General features: G+C 44.7%; 1 protein-coding gene across 1 annotated transcript in view; it reads left to right on the top strand.

Moving 5' to 3' along the window:
- The window catches only part of sbf2 (SET binding factor 2), a 139,775-nt gene that overhangs the window by 25,264 nt on the left and 97,014 nt on the right, over nt 1-17,497 (top strand). Inside the window, 1 exon segment of the mRNA XM_045210021.1 lies at nt 4,613-4,698. Coding sequence (XP_045065956.1) covers nt 4,613-4,698 — 86 coding nt within the window.

Here is a 17,497-nt window from a genome sequence, read left to right on the forward strand (position 1 = left end):
GTGAAGGAAACCATGCCATGATATACAGTAGACCGTCTTGTCAGCAAATTCTCTTAATGTCACTCTTACACGTAAACAGGTGTCAGTGAGGTTACTCTGTTCAAAGCTGCTCTGTTTAAAGCTGCTCAAAGGTAGGATGCTACTACATTTTACATTTACATTTTAGTCATTTAGCAGACGCTCTTATCCAGAGCAACTTACAGTTAGTGCATTCATCTTAATATAGCTAAGTGGGACTACCATATATCACAGGCATAGAAAGTACATTGTTCCTCAACGTAGCTAGCATTAGGTGACATGAGAGAACTTGGGAAGGTTGAAAACCAGGCGGGCTGCAACGTTCTGGATAAGTTGCAGGGGTTTGATGGCATAAGTGGGGATCCCAGCCAACAGCGAGTTGTAGTAGTCCAGGTGGGAGAGGACAAGTGCCTGGATTACAACCTGCACCACTTCCTGTGTGAGGTAGGGTCGTACTCTACGGATGTTGTAGAGCATGAACCTGCAGGAGCGAGTCACTTCTTTGCACTCTGGGAGGGTGACACGGTGGAGTTGTCAACCGTGATGGAGAGGGCTTTGAGTGGGCAGGCCTTCCCCGGGGGAAGAGCAGTTCGGTCTTGAGGTGGTGGGCCGACATCCAAGTTAAGATATCTGCCAGACACGCAGATGTGTGTCGCCACCTGGGTGTCGGAAGGGGGGGAAAGAGAAAAGTAGTTGATTTGTCATCCGCATAGCAATGATAGGAGAGACCATGTGAGGATATGACGGAGCCGAGTGACTTGGTGTATATAGAAGAGAGGGCCTAGAAACGAGCCCTGGGGGATACCAGTAGTGAGAGTACGTGGTGCAGACACAGATCCTCTCCACGTCACCTGGTAGGAGCGGCCTGCCAGGTAGGATGCAATCTAAGAGTGTGCATAGCCTGAGACGCCCAGCCCTGAGAGGGTGGAGAGGAGGATCTGATGGTTCACTGTGTCGAAGGCAGCGGATAGATCTAGGAGGATGATAACAGAGGAGAGAGAGTCAGCTTTGGCAGTGCGGAGAGGCTCTGTGATAGAGAATAGGAGTCTCTGTTGAGTGACCCGTCTTGAAGCTTGACTGGTTAGGGTCAAGAAGATAGTTCTGAGAGAGTTAATGAGGAAGTTCATCAGCGACAGCACACAAGTGTTTTGGAAAGAAAACAAAGATGGGATACAGGTCTACAGTTTTTGACGTCAGATGAGTCGAGTGTTGGTTTTTTTGAGGAGGGGAGCAACTCGGGCCATTTTGAAGTTAGATGGGGCTCCGCCAGTGGTCAGGGATGAGTTGACGAGGGAAGTGAGGAATTGGAGAAGATCTCCAGGGATGGTCGGGAAAAGGGAGGAGGGGATGGGGTCGAGTGGGAAAGTTGTCGGACGGCCAGACCTCACTAGTCACAGGATGTCATCTGGAGAGAGAGGGGAGAAAGAGGTCATGGCATAGGGTAGTTCTGTGTGAGTGAGACCAGTGGACTCAATAGGCTGAGTGAATGAGTAGCAGATGTCGCCAACCTTTTTTTCAAAGTGGTTGACAAAGTCGTCTGCAGAGAAGGGAGGGGGTGGAGGATTAAGGAGGGAGGAGAAGGTGGAAAATAGTTTCCTAGGGTTAGAGGCAGAAGCTTGAAATTGAGTGGTAGAGAGGAGGGAGTGAAAGGATGACTGGTCCTCCGCAAGTTTAGTTTTCATCCATTTTAGCTCAACTGTCCGCAGCCCTGTTCTGTAAGCTCGCAATGAGTCACTCAGCCACGGAGCAGGAGGGGAGGGCCGAGCCGGCCGGAAAGAAAGAAAGGGGACAGTGCGAGTCATAGGATGCTTAAAGGGAAGAGAGTAGGGTTGAAGAGGCAGAATCAGGAGACACAAGGAAGAAGGATTTAGCAGAAGGGAAAGTGTATTGGAAGTGTAAAGTGGTGTACTGTACTGACCACCATTGATCTGTTGAACTATACTGAACAAAAATATAGACGCAACATGTAATATTTCTCAATCACTTTCTTTCCTATTCTGGTATGATCATTTAAAGGTGCCACCCTCCCTGGCATGACTTTGCAGAATGTAAGATCCCATAAATGTTCCATATGCACAAAAAGCTTATTTATCTGAAATTTTGTGGACAAATTTGTTTACATCCCTGTTGAGCATTTTTCCCTTGCCAAGATAATCCATCCACCTGACATGTGTGGCATATCAAGAAGCTGATTAAACAGCATGATCATTACACAGGTGCACCTTGTGCTGGGGACAATAAAAGGCCACTCTAAAATGTGCAGTTTTGTCACACAACACAATGCCACAGATGTCTCAAGCTTTGAGGGAACGTACAATTGGCATGCTGAATGCAGGAATGACCACCGGAGCTGTTGCCAGATAATTTAATGTTCATTTCTCTAACATAAGCCGCCTCCAACGTCGTTTTAGAGTATTTGGCTGTACGTCCAACTGGCCTCACAACTGCAGACCACGTGTAACCACGCCAGCCCAGGACCTGCCCATCCGGCTTCTTCACCTGCGGGATTGTCTGAGACCAGCCACCCAGACAACTGATGAAATTGGGGAGTATTTCTATCTGTAATAAAGCCATTTTGTGGGGAAAAACTCATTCTGATTGGCTGGGCCTGGCTTCCCATTGGGTGGGCCTATGCCCTCCCAGGCCCACCCATGGCTACGCACCTGCCCAGTCATGTGAAATCCATAGACTAGGGCCTAATTTATTTATTTCAATTGACTGATTTCCTTATATGAACTGTAACTCTGTAAAAATCGTTGAAATTGTTGCATATTGCGTTTTATATTTGTGTTCAGTATATATTGCCCCATGTAGTCTGTTGCACTAATAGACTAAGCAATAGGCTACGTGCAGCAATGCTCCTCCTCATTCTTGATAGGTTTCTTCTCAACAGTGATGGAATAAAAACGGTGCTAAATTAATGCGTGACTGAGAGCTTAAAATAAAATGTAAATGAAGTCATCGTGTCAGACAATACTTTGACAAACGGCACGTTGGAAAGGAAAGCATTTCTACATGCTGTTCTTGGCATGCCGAAGAAAGGAATTCTTTGAAGTTTCTTAATTAGATTCATTTTCCATTTCTTAGCTTTCCAGATTTTTGATTCAAATGCTCTTCTATCACCTCCTTAAATAGATTGCAGTCAGTTGTAACTCATTACATTTTGTTGATGAGCAATTACATCCCATTTGTTTCAAAATTCCCTAAAACAATTGTATGTCAGCCATATGTGACAGTGACCCTGTGTTGTTTTTCATGATATGTTTGCTCTTAAAATAGACCAGACAACACTTTGACTCTATACAGTCCATGCTGTGGCAGTGTCTGTTCAACCATGCATTGAATACCGAACTGATAATAAAGGGATGACCGTGTTCAGCAGATCAGCCTTGTACTGCATCTCTCTGTGCCACCACTATCTATTGAAATCTGACCTCTTGTTTGGAGATATTTCCCTGAGCTGTCTGATTAGTGACCTACCTGACAGATGCAGGGGGTTGTGTAGGAGGAGGAAGAAGGTTTGGCTCCATGCTCACTGATTTGGAAATAGGCCTATTCATTTATTTCAGCGTCTTCTCGTTTTCTAGTGCAGATGCAAATAATATGGAAACAAACTTAGCCTATCTATTTGTGTCTTCCCCTTAGAGTGGGTTGGCAATTGGCTTGTAGGATTGCTTCACCATTTACACTTAAAGGGATACTTCTGGATTTTGGCAATGAGGCCCCTTATCTACTCACCCAGAGTCAGATACCAACTTGTGGATACCATTTTTATGTCTCTGTGTGCATGTTAGTAGATACCAATAGACTTCCAGTCATTGCGCTAAAGCTAGTTAGCATTGGCTCACAAAACGACCTTGAACTTCCATCATACTGGACACAGAGACGTATAAAAATGGTATCCACAAGTTAATCTGACTAGATAAAGGGCATTATTGCCAAAATCCAGAAGTATCCCTTTAACATGGCTATCTTGGGATATTTGTTAGCACTCAGGAGCAACACCGTATTCTGGAGAAGCACAGGATGGATGTTCTGCTGTTATGACCCTGTAGTGCTACTTATCTGTGCTTTCCTCTTGTAAGTTGTGGTCGAAGTGTTTCCCACAGAACGAAGAGAAAGATGGAAAATACAAGGAGAATCATCACAGTGGACCTAACCGATTGTGCCAATTAGGAAGTCTGGAAATGTGATCATACATCAAAATGATTTGTGCGTCCTCGAATGCCCCCTTCAACTCTCCCTTTTGGAAAAATAGTTTTATTAGGGCCATTCACAACCAGTATGTCCTTTAACAATGTGAAAAGCTGACTGTTTAGGTGTAAAATGTCCATTCCACAGAACATTATCTTGACCCATGCATCATTCACTGTACACAATGCATCTGGCTGTGTTAACTAGAGGAGCTTATCTCTTCCCCCTCTTCCTGTTGGTGGTATAGGCCCTAGAGCTCTGTCCTAGATGAATTCTATAATATTGTAGATAATATCATTCAGGCTACTCCTTAGGTGGAGGACACCTTGACATCAGATCAGATCTGTACCATGCCGGGTCTTCCCTACAATTGATTGCCATTGTTTGGTTTGGTTTCCAGGTGAAGGAGAAGGATGTGGGAAGATCATCCAGCGCTTCCCCAAGAAGGACTGGGAGGGCACAGTGTTTCCCCAGGGGGTGGAGATGGTGAGTACATAAAATGTCACTGAGACTGACACAGTGTTGAGAGAACACTGACTCATTCACGCACCCTGTGTGAAAGCAGTGGTAGTGAGTTGCTTGCTTCCCCACATTAACCTCCCTACCTCAGCCTGCATGTTTGGGTGCTCTGGTTTCTCTTCGCAGAACTTGAGTTGACCTAATGTACACATGGGGCTCTGCCTGATGGAGCAAAAATCTAGAGAGGATTGCATAATTTCCTGTTGTGACTGAGGACTATTTTAGTGGTTATTTTGTCTGCAATGGAAAATGGGCTTGCTAAGCTACGGTGCTCCAACCAATCATGCTGTTGGAGTGCTCTGTTCACTAAGGTAGCCCTCCCTGGTAGCTCTTCTGGAACATTCTGGAGTTAATGTGTCATTAACTCTCACAGTGCCCACTTCCCAATTTGCCGGAACAGTTTTGACCGATTTTTTTTTGAAATCCTCTCCACTGACTGAGATGCCAACGTTCTTTTGCACTGTGAAATGTTCTGTTGCCGTATCGCACTGACAAGAACCCCAGGAGTGGCACAACAGTTGAGACGTCTTCCCATGTTCCCAGGACACATGTTCTTCTGGAGTGTGCAGAGCAAATATTGGCATTTCCTGTGTCAACAAATGCATAATGATTGTTTATTCAAGAGTTTGTTTCAACCCTTTCCGCCTCCACTAATTGGGACATTCCTACCCCACTCCCAGAATCCTCAGCTATGTCCAGCCTGTTATCGCTCCCTCTGCTGGGTGTCACCATCTTCCTTTTTTGGTTGCATTAGGGAGTTGCATCCCTCTCTCTCCCTCTGTCGCTCTCATTACTCTATCTTCCTCTATCCCATATCATTGCACTCATCGAGAAAAAAATATTTGCTTATCTGGGTCTGGAGAGATTTGGAAGTCAATATCCAGGGCAACAGTAGCAGTAAACTCACTGGCCCAGGCAACCTCCCACAGTTCAACAGTGTTCCCCGGCAAGCGCATGGCCAATGGGGCCTGCCCGCCTGCGTGTTTGTTTATTTGTTTGTTTACTTGGACATACTAAATGATTTAAATGAGGATGCTTTTGGCCCACAGTCAACAGCAAGGAGAGCGAGGCGCCTCCTGAATGCCACTGTCCTGCGAAGACTCCCTAATGTCCCGATGTTTTGACAGATTCCAGGCACTACTTGAGCCATTTACTTAGAACAAGCAAAATCAGCACAATTTCTTAAAGATGCGATCGCTGCTACATTTTGAACATTTGTTTACGGTCACATATGCACTTCTCCCCTCATGGAGGCTAAACTACTCTGCCTTTTTAATGCCAAGTGGATACACATGGGCATTTCTTCTTCCTCTGTTATATAGTATGTTCTAGTTCTGTCAATTTCAGTTTTTTCACTATGGATTTCATGTTACATTTAGCATATGCTTTCACAGAAAAACGTGTTGCCAATTTGTGGGTTATGTTACTCAATGTCCACATTTTTGGCATAGCCCTCAGTTTGGGACAAGTAGTGGTAAGTGATTTAACAAAAATCTGTTATTTTTGGTTTTTTAAACAACTAATTGACCGATGTCTGTTCAATTATTTGAATTCCATTTAGTTTCTTTTTTTTTTCTGTGAGCAAGATGAGTAGTTTCTGTAGAGATAAATCAGATGAAGCCTGAACTACTTAGTAGGGAGTTGTAGTTTCCAACAGCCAATATTCTACATAGTTCAGCACAGAAATTGTGGTAATTAACTACAATGACCATAATCCATTGACGCCCGCTTAAACTTGTCCGGTCTGTGCAGCGCAAAACACGGAAACTGAGAGAACACCAGATCGAGAGGGATAGAAAGCAGTTGCTTCACAAACCTGAAAATACATCTAAGTGATTGACAGTTGGTATTCAGCAGTCAAAAGTATCATAACATTGACTAAATATATTTAGTTGACCGAAAATATTTTCAAATAGCCTATTCCACTCTGGTGGAGCTGTGGCACGAAAGAGATGATTAGTAGCCTAGGCCTATCTGGCTATCTGTGTGTCTGTGAGTGCCGAATCGTGCAGATGGAGCGAGTGACACAGGCAACGATCCTAGCTGACTGTGCGTTTTTTTGTGATGGGTTGTAAATCATAATGGGCTGCAGAGCAACTCTGCTGTCCTCAGAACTGAATAATTATAAACTGATTCGCATTTATGTCTCATCTTCTTCTCTCTTATTAGCCTAGGCTACTATATGTGTTGTAGGTAGGTAGGTTGCACGTTGCTAGAATAATATGGAAATGTAGTTTAGGCCATTTCTTTCATAAGCTTTCTTCAGCTGTAGCCTAATTTTCTTTGGACTCGTGATCTTGATATTGTTTGCTCAATTTCACTTCTTGTGGCCTAAAATGTTTGTCATTCAAAATACATCTGTGACTCATCATAATTATTCCCATTTAAAAGCGGCAACTTTAGGGCATTAAACACTTTATTCGAATAGTTTTCAAAATACTGTTCATAACTTTAATTTGTCTTAATTCTTTTATGATGTTTCAGTTAGTAGGATTAGGCTTTTGGTTGTTTGGTTCACAACGGCAAGGAGGGATTTCTTTTCTAGCCTCTCATTCATGCATGCATCATTTCTGTCTTATAATGCTTTGCTCAACTGTAAGGTTTGTTCAAATTTCTCATTAGATTTTGCTATTGTTTCTTCTATCTCTCTCATTATTACTTTAGGCCTCCCATGTTTTTGGGTCATTTAAAAACAACTTCAAACTTTCTGAGAGCCTAGAACTCCATTAGATGAATTCATTGTTTGATCATGAAATAGTGCGGTGGGAGAAATCCAGCATGCATTAAACTGGAAGTGGCTTAATAGGTCAAGTCAAATTCATATCAAATGTAGAGTAAATGTGGGCTTCTATAACAATAAGACACCAGAGTGTCTGCCAGTGTTCCCTCTAAGCTGCGTGCGTGCTGTATTTTTGAGACAGGCTTGAATAAGCTAAGTAGCCAATAGGCAGAGGGTAGCGTCATTTCTGATTCTCGAATAATGGTATGGGAATAATACTGCATTTTTATTTTGTAAAGTGATTTCTTGCATCAAACAAAACATGTTCAGTCACCTCCTTGTCTGAAGGACAAGTGGATAAACAGGTTAATGTCAAGCCCTGCATGTTTTTCTAAAAAATCTCATGAAATGTAGGTCTACATTGAACACCACACATTGGCTGCTACTGTAGGCTGAATGATAGAACAGCTATTTCCATGTGAAGATGTTATGGGGTGCATTTTCTCCATTGTTTTTGATAGTAGGCCACTCTGGTAGGCCTACATTATGATCAAATAGCCACAGTAGCCTACTTGGCCACTGTTAAAACTGTAATTTAAAGCGGGTACAGCCTCAGTGTTCACAGTAAACACGCGCCTGAAGTTGCACAGAATTTTCACAACGTTCAAGTTTGCGCTCAGCAGACCAGATATTTGCTCAGTTGCAAAATAAGTTATAGGGAACATTGGTGTCTGCTATAAAAATAGACTTTGGCTATTGGCCCAGATCATTGGAGAGAGAGCTAAAAACAACAGATTTTCTGACTGGATATTTTGCGCTGCTTTGGTGAGACTACATTGTTCTCTTGCTTTGTGTAAATATATAACATATTTATTCAAATAGGCTATAGCAAATAGGAATATAGGCAATTTACTCAGAATGTCAACCATGTACTGTCCATCTGTGCGTTGCATGATCCAATTCTGATCAGAGTACTTGTTTGATATTGTGATTTTTTTACTTGTCCATTCGGACAACTGACATCTATATTCTGGTTGTCCCACAATTGTTTTACTTTCCCCGGACAAGCCTCAATGTCAAGCCCTGCTCACCTCAGTGCTGAGAGACTCCACACTTTGCCCTGGTGAATGAGGTTTCCTGCCAGCTGTTAGACTGGCTGGGGTATACAGTGGGGAAAAAAAGTATTTAGTCAGCCACCAGTTGTGCAAGTTCTCCCACTTAAAAAGATGAGAGAGGCCTGTAATTTTCATCATATGTACACGTCAACTATGACAGACAAAATGAGGGAAAAAAATCCAGAAAATCACATTGTAGGATTTTTAATGAATTTATTTGCAAATGATGGTGGAAAACAAGTATTTGGTCAATAACAAAAGTTTCTCAATACTTTGTTATATACCCTTTGTTGGCAATGACACAGGTCAAACGTTTTCTGTAAGTCTTCACAAGGTTTTCACACACTGTTGCTGGTATTTTGGCCCATTCCTCCATGCAGATCTCCTCTAGAGCAGTGATGTTTTTGACGTTTTATCTTCAATGCCCTTGCTGATGGAAGGAGGTTTTCACTCAAAATCTCACGATACATGGCCCCATTCATTCTTTCCTTTACACGGATCAGTCGTCCTGGTCCCTTTGCAGAAAAACAGCCCCAAAGCATGATGTTTCCACCCCCATGCTTCACAGTAGGTATGGTGTTCTTTGGATGCAACTCAGCAGTCTTTGTCCTCCAAACACGACGAGTTGAGTTTTTACCAAAAAGTTCTATTTTGGTTTCATCTGACCATATGACATTCTCCCAATCCTCTTCTGGATCATCCAAATGCATTCTAGCAAACTTCAGACGGGCCTGGACATGTACTGGCTTAAGCAGTGGGACACATCTGGCACTGCAGGATTTGAGTCCCTGGCGGCGTAGTGTGTTACTGATGGTAGGCTTTGTTACTTTGGTCCCAGCTCTCTGCAGGTCATTCACTAGGTCCCCCCGTGTGGTTCTGGGATTTTTGCTCACCGTTCTTGTGATCATTTTGACCCCACGGGCTGAGATCTTGCGTGGAGCCCCAGATCGAGGGAGATTATCAGTGGTCTTGTATGTCTTCCATTTCCTAATAATTGCTCCCACAGTTGATTTCTTCAAACCAAGCTGCTTACCTATTGCAGAGTCAGTCTTCCCAGCCTGGTGCAGGTCTACAATTTTGTTTCTGGTGTCCTTTGACAGCTCTTTGGTCTTGGCCATAGTGGAGTTTGAAGTGTGACTGTTTGAGGTTGTGGATAGGTGTCTTTTATACTGATAACAAGTTCAAACAGGTGCCATTAATACAGGTAACGAGTGGAGGACAGAGGAGCCTCTTAAAGAAGAAGTTACAGGTCTGTGAGAGCCAGAAATCTTGCTTGTATGTAGGTGACCAAATACTTATTTTCCACCATAATTTGCAAATAAATTCATAAAAAATCCTACAATGTGATTTTCTGGATTTTTTTTCCTCAATTTGTCTGTCATAGTTGACGTGTACCTATGATGAAAATTACAGGCCTCTCTCATGGAATCAGCCTTTTTTCAAAGGAATTTCTTCTCCATTTTTTTTATTTACATTTTTCACTTCAGAATTGGAAACTTTGTGTTTGATTTAGGCTAGGCCTAGTCATGCAAACCTCATGTAACATTGACATTCCAGTCAGAAGAAGTAGACCTCACTCTGTATGCCTACAAGTCATTGTTGTTTTTTCTCTTGACATTAAAGTAGACGTTACAATCCTGTCCTTTTTTGATGCAGTCAGGTGGATTCTTGGTAAACCCAGGCACATTCCTCCTGGCTGGGGAGATTTGGGAGCATTACTAAGATGCTCTCTAGTCTCTCAGTGCTAAGCTGAAGCTTGCTCCTGTACCAACTCCAGTCTTGTCTAGAGAAGGGCTTTGGATGTCAGAGTAGTCAAATAAAATAAAATAAAATGGTATTTGTCACATGCGCCGAATACAACAGGTGTAGACCCTACTGTGAAATGCTTACTTACAAGCCCTTAACCAACAATGCAGTTCAAGAAAGAGTTAAGAAAATATTTACAAAATAAACTTTGATTAATTGTTCAGCAGTCTTATGGCTTGGGGGCTAGAAGCTGTTAAGGAGCCTTTTGGTTTGTGACTTGGCGCTCCGGTACTGCTTGCCATGCAGTAGCAGAGAGAACAGTCTATGACTTGGGTGACTAGAGTCTTTGAAAAAATTTTGGGCCTTCCTCTGACACCGCCTAGTATATAGGTCCTGGATGGCAGGAAGCTTGGCCCCAGTGATGTACTGGGCTCTACCCTCTGTAGTGGCTTACAGTTAGATGCCGAGCAGTTGCAATACCAGGCGGTGATGCAACCGGTCAGGATGCTCTCTGGTGCAGCTGTATAATTTTTTGAGACTCTGGGGACCCATGCCAAGTCTTTTCAGTCTCCTGAGGGGGAAAAGGTGTTGTCGTGCCCTCTTCACGACTGTCTTGGTGTGTTTGGACCATAATAGTTTGTTGTTGATGTGGACACCAAGGAACTTAACTCTCGACCCGCTCCTCTACAGCCCCGTCGATGTTAATGGGGGCCTGTTCGGCCCGCCTTTTCCTGTAGTCCACGATCAGCTCCTTTGTCTTGCTCATATTGAGGGAGAGGTTGTTGTCCTGGCACCACACTGCCAGGTCTCTGACCTCCTCCCTATAGGCTGTCTCATCGTTGTTGGTGATCAGGCCTACCACTGTTGTGTCGTCAGCAAACGTAATGATTGTATTGGAGTCGTGTTTGGCCATGCAGTCGTGGGTGAACAGGGAGTACAGGAGGGCGACTAAGCACGCACCCCTGAGTCATGCATCACCACAGCTGTCTGAATTTGATAACACAGTCAGTCAGTCTCATCCAGGCCTTTCAAGAGGTCCAGTGAAATAGACCATGCCAGATCAGACCAGACCAGACGGGCAGGTGGAGGAGCCTGTGAGCAGCCAACCTGTTGCATAATCTAGGTCAATGTTGTTGAGAGTGGAGCCAATTTTTTCCCCAGTAGGAATGGGAAATATTTGTAAACCTCAGAAATTCCGTTAATGGTTAGATTTTCCTTTTCAAGGAAAAACATAGAGACCTGTATGGATGCAGCAATATATATTTTTGTTGTCACGCTTAAAGGTCATGAACAGTCAGTCATGTTTTTCATGAAATTGGATGATATTTGGATGAAACCAGATCAACGTATTATGACCAAAGTATGACAAATGACTGCTTGTACATTGAAAAAATGTTTTATCATAAAATAAATGGTCCCCTCCCCCATGTCCGACACTTGGATCCAGGAGGATGGATTATTAAGGGGAAAGGGTGACTCATTTAAATACACCAATGGTAACATGATATTCTCTTACCTAATTTAAATATGTACAGCCTTATAACCAACATCGGAGAAGGCGTGTTTGCGGAGAGGCGTGGTTTATATAGCTAGATAGCTACTCTACTGATGCCAACATTTGACTTGTAGGGTGTCGGCAAATATAATTAAGTTTACACTATTCATATATGGCAAAGATACTTATGTCTCCCCTTTCATCTGTGTCTGGTGTTAGCTAGTTACTGGCTAGCTAGGTCTTCAGTCAGCATGGAACAAAAGGGCGGGGGGTCGTTCAAAACTCTGACGCAGTTGTCATGTCAACACATCCATCAGTGCTGCTGTGAACCACATCACAGGAGACATGCCAAACAGGAGATCTATAAAATGTTCATTGATGCAATTTCAATGTTTGAGTTGCTTTGTGTATCGCCAAATTAGCTTGATGATTCTACTGCAACACTGCTCACTGCGTCAAAGTTTCTTGACACAGGGTAAGTGTACCACAGGGTAAGTGTACCACAGGGTAAGCCCACCAAAATCTAAGTTTATAAATTTTTAACATAAAATAAACTGCCCAAAACTGAAGTTTTATGCCTTTACTTACAACATTTTTTTATAAGACATACAAATATTTGTTAAAATATGTGAAAAGTCTAGCCTGGGCTTAATGTGTATCAAGTGTACCCTTTAAGCCCATTGGTGTTTCAAATAAAAATGTCAACATTTTCAAACTTTCTTATTTAAAATGTGATTATATTAATCTCCCATAAAGTTATTAAAATAAACTGATCATTGCTATTCATCATGAAAGTAGCACTTACAGTGCATTCGGAAAGTATTCAGACCCCTTGACCTTTTCCACATTCTGTTACATTACAGCCTTATTCTAAAATTGATTAAATTGTATTTTTTCCCTCATCAATCTACACACAATACCACATAATGACAAAGCAAAAACAGGTACATTCTTTGGTGCAAATTTATTAAAAATAAAAAACGGAAATATCAAATTTACATAAGTATTCAGACCCTTTGGGTATGACGCTACAAGCTTGGCACACCTGTATTTGGGGAGTTCCTCTCATTCTTCTCTGCAGATCCTCTCAAGCTGTGTCAGATTGGATGGGGAGCGTCGCTGCACAGCTATTTTCAGGTCTCTCCAGAGATGTTCGATCAGGTTCAAGTTCGGGCTCTGGCTGGGCCACTCATGGACATTCAGAGACTTGTCCCGAAGCCACTCCTGTGTTGTCTTGGCTGTGTGCTTAGGGTTGTTGTCCTGTTGTAAGGTGAACATTCGTCCCAGTCTGAGGTCTGGAGCAGGTTTTCATCAAGGATCTCTCTGTACTTTGCTCCGTTCATCTTTCCCTCAATCCTGACTAGTCTCCCAGTCGCTGCCGCTGAAAAACATCTCCACAGTATGATGCTGCCACCACCATGCATCACCGTAGGGATGGTATTGGCCAGGTGATGAGCGGTGCCTGGTTTCCTCCAGACGTGACGCTTGGCATTCAGGCCAAAGAGTTCAATCTTGGTTTCATCAGACCAGAGAATCTTGTTTCTCATGGTCTGATAGCCCTTTAGGAGCCTTTTGGCAAACTCCAAGCGGGCTGTCATGTGCCTTTTTACTGAGGAGTGGCTTCCATCTGGCCACTCTACCATAAAGGCCTGGTTGGTGGAGTGCTGCATAGATGTTGTCCTTCTGGAAGGTTCTCCCATCTCCACAGAGGAACTCTGGAGCTCTGTCAGAGTGACCATCGGGTTCTTGGTTACCTCCTTGACCAATGCGCTTCTCCCCCGATTGCTCAGTTTGGCCGAGTGGCCAGCTCTAGGAAGAGTCTTTGTGGTTCCAGACTTCTTCCATTTAAGAATGACAGAGGCCACTGTGTTCTTGGGGACCTTCAACGCTGCAGAAATGTTTTGGTACCCTTCCCCAGATCTGTGCCTCGACACAATCCTGTCTCTGAGCTCTACGGACAATTCCTTCAACCTCATGGCTTGGTTTTTGCTCTGACATGCACTGTCAACTGTGGGACCTTATCTAGACAGGTGTGTGCCTTTCCAAATAATGTCCAATCAATTGAATTTACCACAGGTGGACTCCAATCAAGTTGTAGAAACATCTCAAGGATGATCAATGGAAAAAGGATGCACCTGAGCTCAATTTCGAGTCTCAAAGCAAAGTGTCTGAATGCTTATGTAAATAAGGGATTATTATATATTTTGTTATATGCAAACATTTCTAAAAACGTGTTTTCGCTTTGTCATGAGGTATTGTGAGTAGATTGATGAGGATGGTGCTTCAACAAAGTACTGAGTAAAGGGTCTGAAATACTTATGTAAATGTGATATTTCTGTTTTTTTATTTGCAAAAATTTATAAATTTATTTAACAGTAAAATAAGACAAAATTCATGAAATGTAAGCTGTGATAACTGAAATCTATTATTTGTTATACAATGGGTGAGTCTAATCCTGAATGCTGATTGGTTAAAACCGCATTCCAGCCAGTGTCTATTCCACAAGTTACCACCGGCTAAATCTATGACGGTAAAATGCCTATTTACTCTGTTCCATCTGACTGCGCAATCCACTGTCTCATCAGCCCAGCCAAGCAATTTATAAACTTGATCTCTACTATAAAAAGCATCTAGACATTATCTCACATTTCTTTTAGACTAACATTTAGTTTTCAACAGTTGAGATTTGTGTGAACCTTGCTGTCTGTCTCTCCGACATTTGCAACATTGTTTAAATATTCAAATTTGATCTCCAGCTGTCCCATAGTAAAGGAGTCGGGATGAGACAGACAGGCAGGCAGCGTTTCCTCAGCTAGTCGAAATCATGAATCGGCTGGCATCATTTTTATGGATATTGTGATGTCACGAGAGGCTGTGTCCTGGAGGGACGTTACATCCCCCTGAGGTGGCTGCAAACCCAGACAGCTATGGCTCCATCTGCTGGTATGGTCGGGAACTCCACCCCTCTATGGCCAATCTTCCCACGCAGCTGAAACAAATGAGGAGCTGATGAGCTGAAGGTTTGGGAAGGGAAGAGACACACTGAGGGAGTGTGTGGGGGGGGGGTGAAGAGACACAGTCTCCAACCTGGGCTCTCTGGAGGACAAGAGTGCTGCACGTCCACTTCCATGAGGAATATAAGGATTTGGAGAGACTTACCTTTGGGAAATACTCACCTTTGGATATATGCACCTGTGGAAATACGTGAGAGACATTTGGAAGGACTTTTTGCTGGGTTGGCCACTAGCTGCAACGTGGACTACAGTAAGGCTGGGGAAAAGTTATCTGAGCGAGTGAGAATTATGATTTTGGATGTGGAAGAGACATCCCTGAACTGTTAACCCTTAAAGAGCCACAAGAGAACAGAATTTTGTTATATTTTCGTTAATTTCCCAAGACCTATAATAAAATCCTTGTTTTGTTTGAACCTTGTCTCCTTGCACTACTTGAGCAATCCCGCTGAAAGCTGTGTAGCCTCTCGTGACGTCACAGATGGTGGAGAATACGGGCACGCTCAAGCGTTAATAGTGCATGTCAGAGGAGGATACCGAAGGTTTGATCACCCAGTTTTCCAAGTTGGCCGTAGGCTCCCCCCCCGACTGAAATGGAGGACATATTGAAAGCCCTTGTTGCTGGCCAGCAAGCCCAGATGCAAGCAAACGTGGCTCTCTTGGAGGAGCAAAAGAAAGCCAACCTTCTGAAGGCAGAGGAATTGCAGTTGCAGAGACAGAGGGTTGTCCAAAATACCCGCCCAATAAAGGCAAGTGACTTTATATCTAAGATGGGAGCTACCGATGACATTGAGGCATACCTGCATGCATTTGAGGCCACGGCCACTAGGGGAAGCCTGGCCCAAGCAACAGTGGGTTGGTCTGTTAGCCTCCTTTCTAACCGGGAATCGCTGAATGCTGTCCGGGACCTGGGCCCTGACCAGGTTACTGACTATGATGCCCTGAAGTCTGAGATCCTCAGCAGATATGGACTCACAAAGTTTGGTATGGCCCAGCGCTTTCACAGCTGGACCTTCCAACCAGACCAACCTCCTCGGGTGCAGATGCATGAACTTGTCCGAATCGCAAGGAAATGGCTGGATCCGCAGAGGAATACAGCAGCGGCGGTGGTGGAGGCCGTTGTGGTGGATCGTTACCTACGCGCCCTGCCTTATGAGGCAAAACGGTTCATCAGTCAACAGGCCTTGACCACGGCTGATCTGACCGTGGAAGCTGTGGAAAAGTACCAGGCCACAGCGGAGATGCTGAATGCTTCCCGAAAAGACCCCAGGAGTGCGGCCCCACCACAAATGGGAAGAACCCGTCCAAAGGACCCCAAGGTCTCGAACCCAGCCACGTCAGGACTTATCCCGGCTCCAGGGGGAGCCAGAAACCAGGCGGGTCCAAGAAGAGTACACCAGGAGGGGGAAACTCGACAGTGTTACCGGTGTGGGGAGATGGGACATATCTCCTGGCAGTGTGGGAAACCAGCCGATGAACCTATGCCCACTGCGGAGTCCTCCAGCTCAGCACCCACACACCGTTTTGCCTCGCTCTTGGGAGTCGTAGATGGCGGCCCAGATCGACCCCCCACCTGCCCGGTAACTGTGAATCACCATGATGTGGAGGCCTTACTGGATTCTGGTAGCCGGGCCACCCTGGTGCGTAAGGGATTTGGTGGGCCCAACGTGTCTGACCCCCGGGGAAAGTCCTCCCAGTTTCCTGTGTCCATGGGGACACCAGAGAATACCCCATTACTGAACTTACAATGACCAGCACACGGGGGAACCATACACACGACGGCGGGGGTGGTTGATTCCCTCCCCGTCCCTGTCCTAATTGGACGAGACTGCCCAGCCTTTTACCCACTCTGGAGAGAGTCTCAGGAGAGGATAACCCGAGTACCTCGGAAACGGAGAGGCAAGACTCATCCTGGGAAGGCTCCGGTGCAATCCTCCGAGTTACTCACTCCCGCCCGGGCTCTGATAGGGATGGCAGGTGCCCAGACCGACACAGAGACGGAGCTACAGAATCTGGACAAAGAACTGTCTGGTCTGAAGGGGACCGCTGAGAGGTATCGTTTGTTAAAGCAACAGTTAGACATGAAGACAGAAGAGTTAGATATCCTCCAGGCTAAACTCCAACAGAGCTCCTTCCCTAAGCAACAGGAGGAGCTGGAGAGGCTGCGCAGGACCATCGAGGAGTGTGAGGAGACCCTGCGCAGTAGTAAGGAGGTACAGAAGAAGGCAGAGGAGAAGTACAAGGTGTTGGAGAACAAGATGAAGAATGCGGAGGCAGAGAGAGAGAAGGAACTGAAAGCTGCTCAACAGAAGCTAAACTCTGCTAAAACCAAGGCTGATGCGTTCAGTAAGAAACTCAAGGAGAGACAACAGGAGGCTGAGTCCCTGGTCCTAGAGTTGGAGGAGTTGAAGAGAGAGCAGTCTGGCAAGCACCACGGCAATGCGGACGCCCTCTCCCGGCGTGATGCCTTCTTCGCTGCCTTTACCCGACGAGGACGTCGGTCCCGAGGAGGGGATGTGTGATGTCACGAGAGGCTGTGTCCTGGAGGGACGTTACATCCCCCCTGAGGTGGCTGCAAACCCAGACAGCTATGGCTCCATCTGCTGGTATGGTCGGGAACTCCACCCCTCTATGGCCAATCTTCCCACGCAGCTGAAACAAATGAGGAGCTGATGAGCTG

Source organism: Coregonus clupeaformis, chromosome 32 (genome assembly GCF_020615455.1).
Source record: "Coregonus clupeaformis isolate EN_2021a chromosome 32, ASM2061545v1, whole genome shotgun sequence".
NCBI classification, from domain to species: domain Eukaryota; kingdom Metazoa; phylum Chordata; class Actinopteri; order Salmoniformes; family Salmonidae; genus Coregonus; species Coregonus clupeaformis.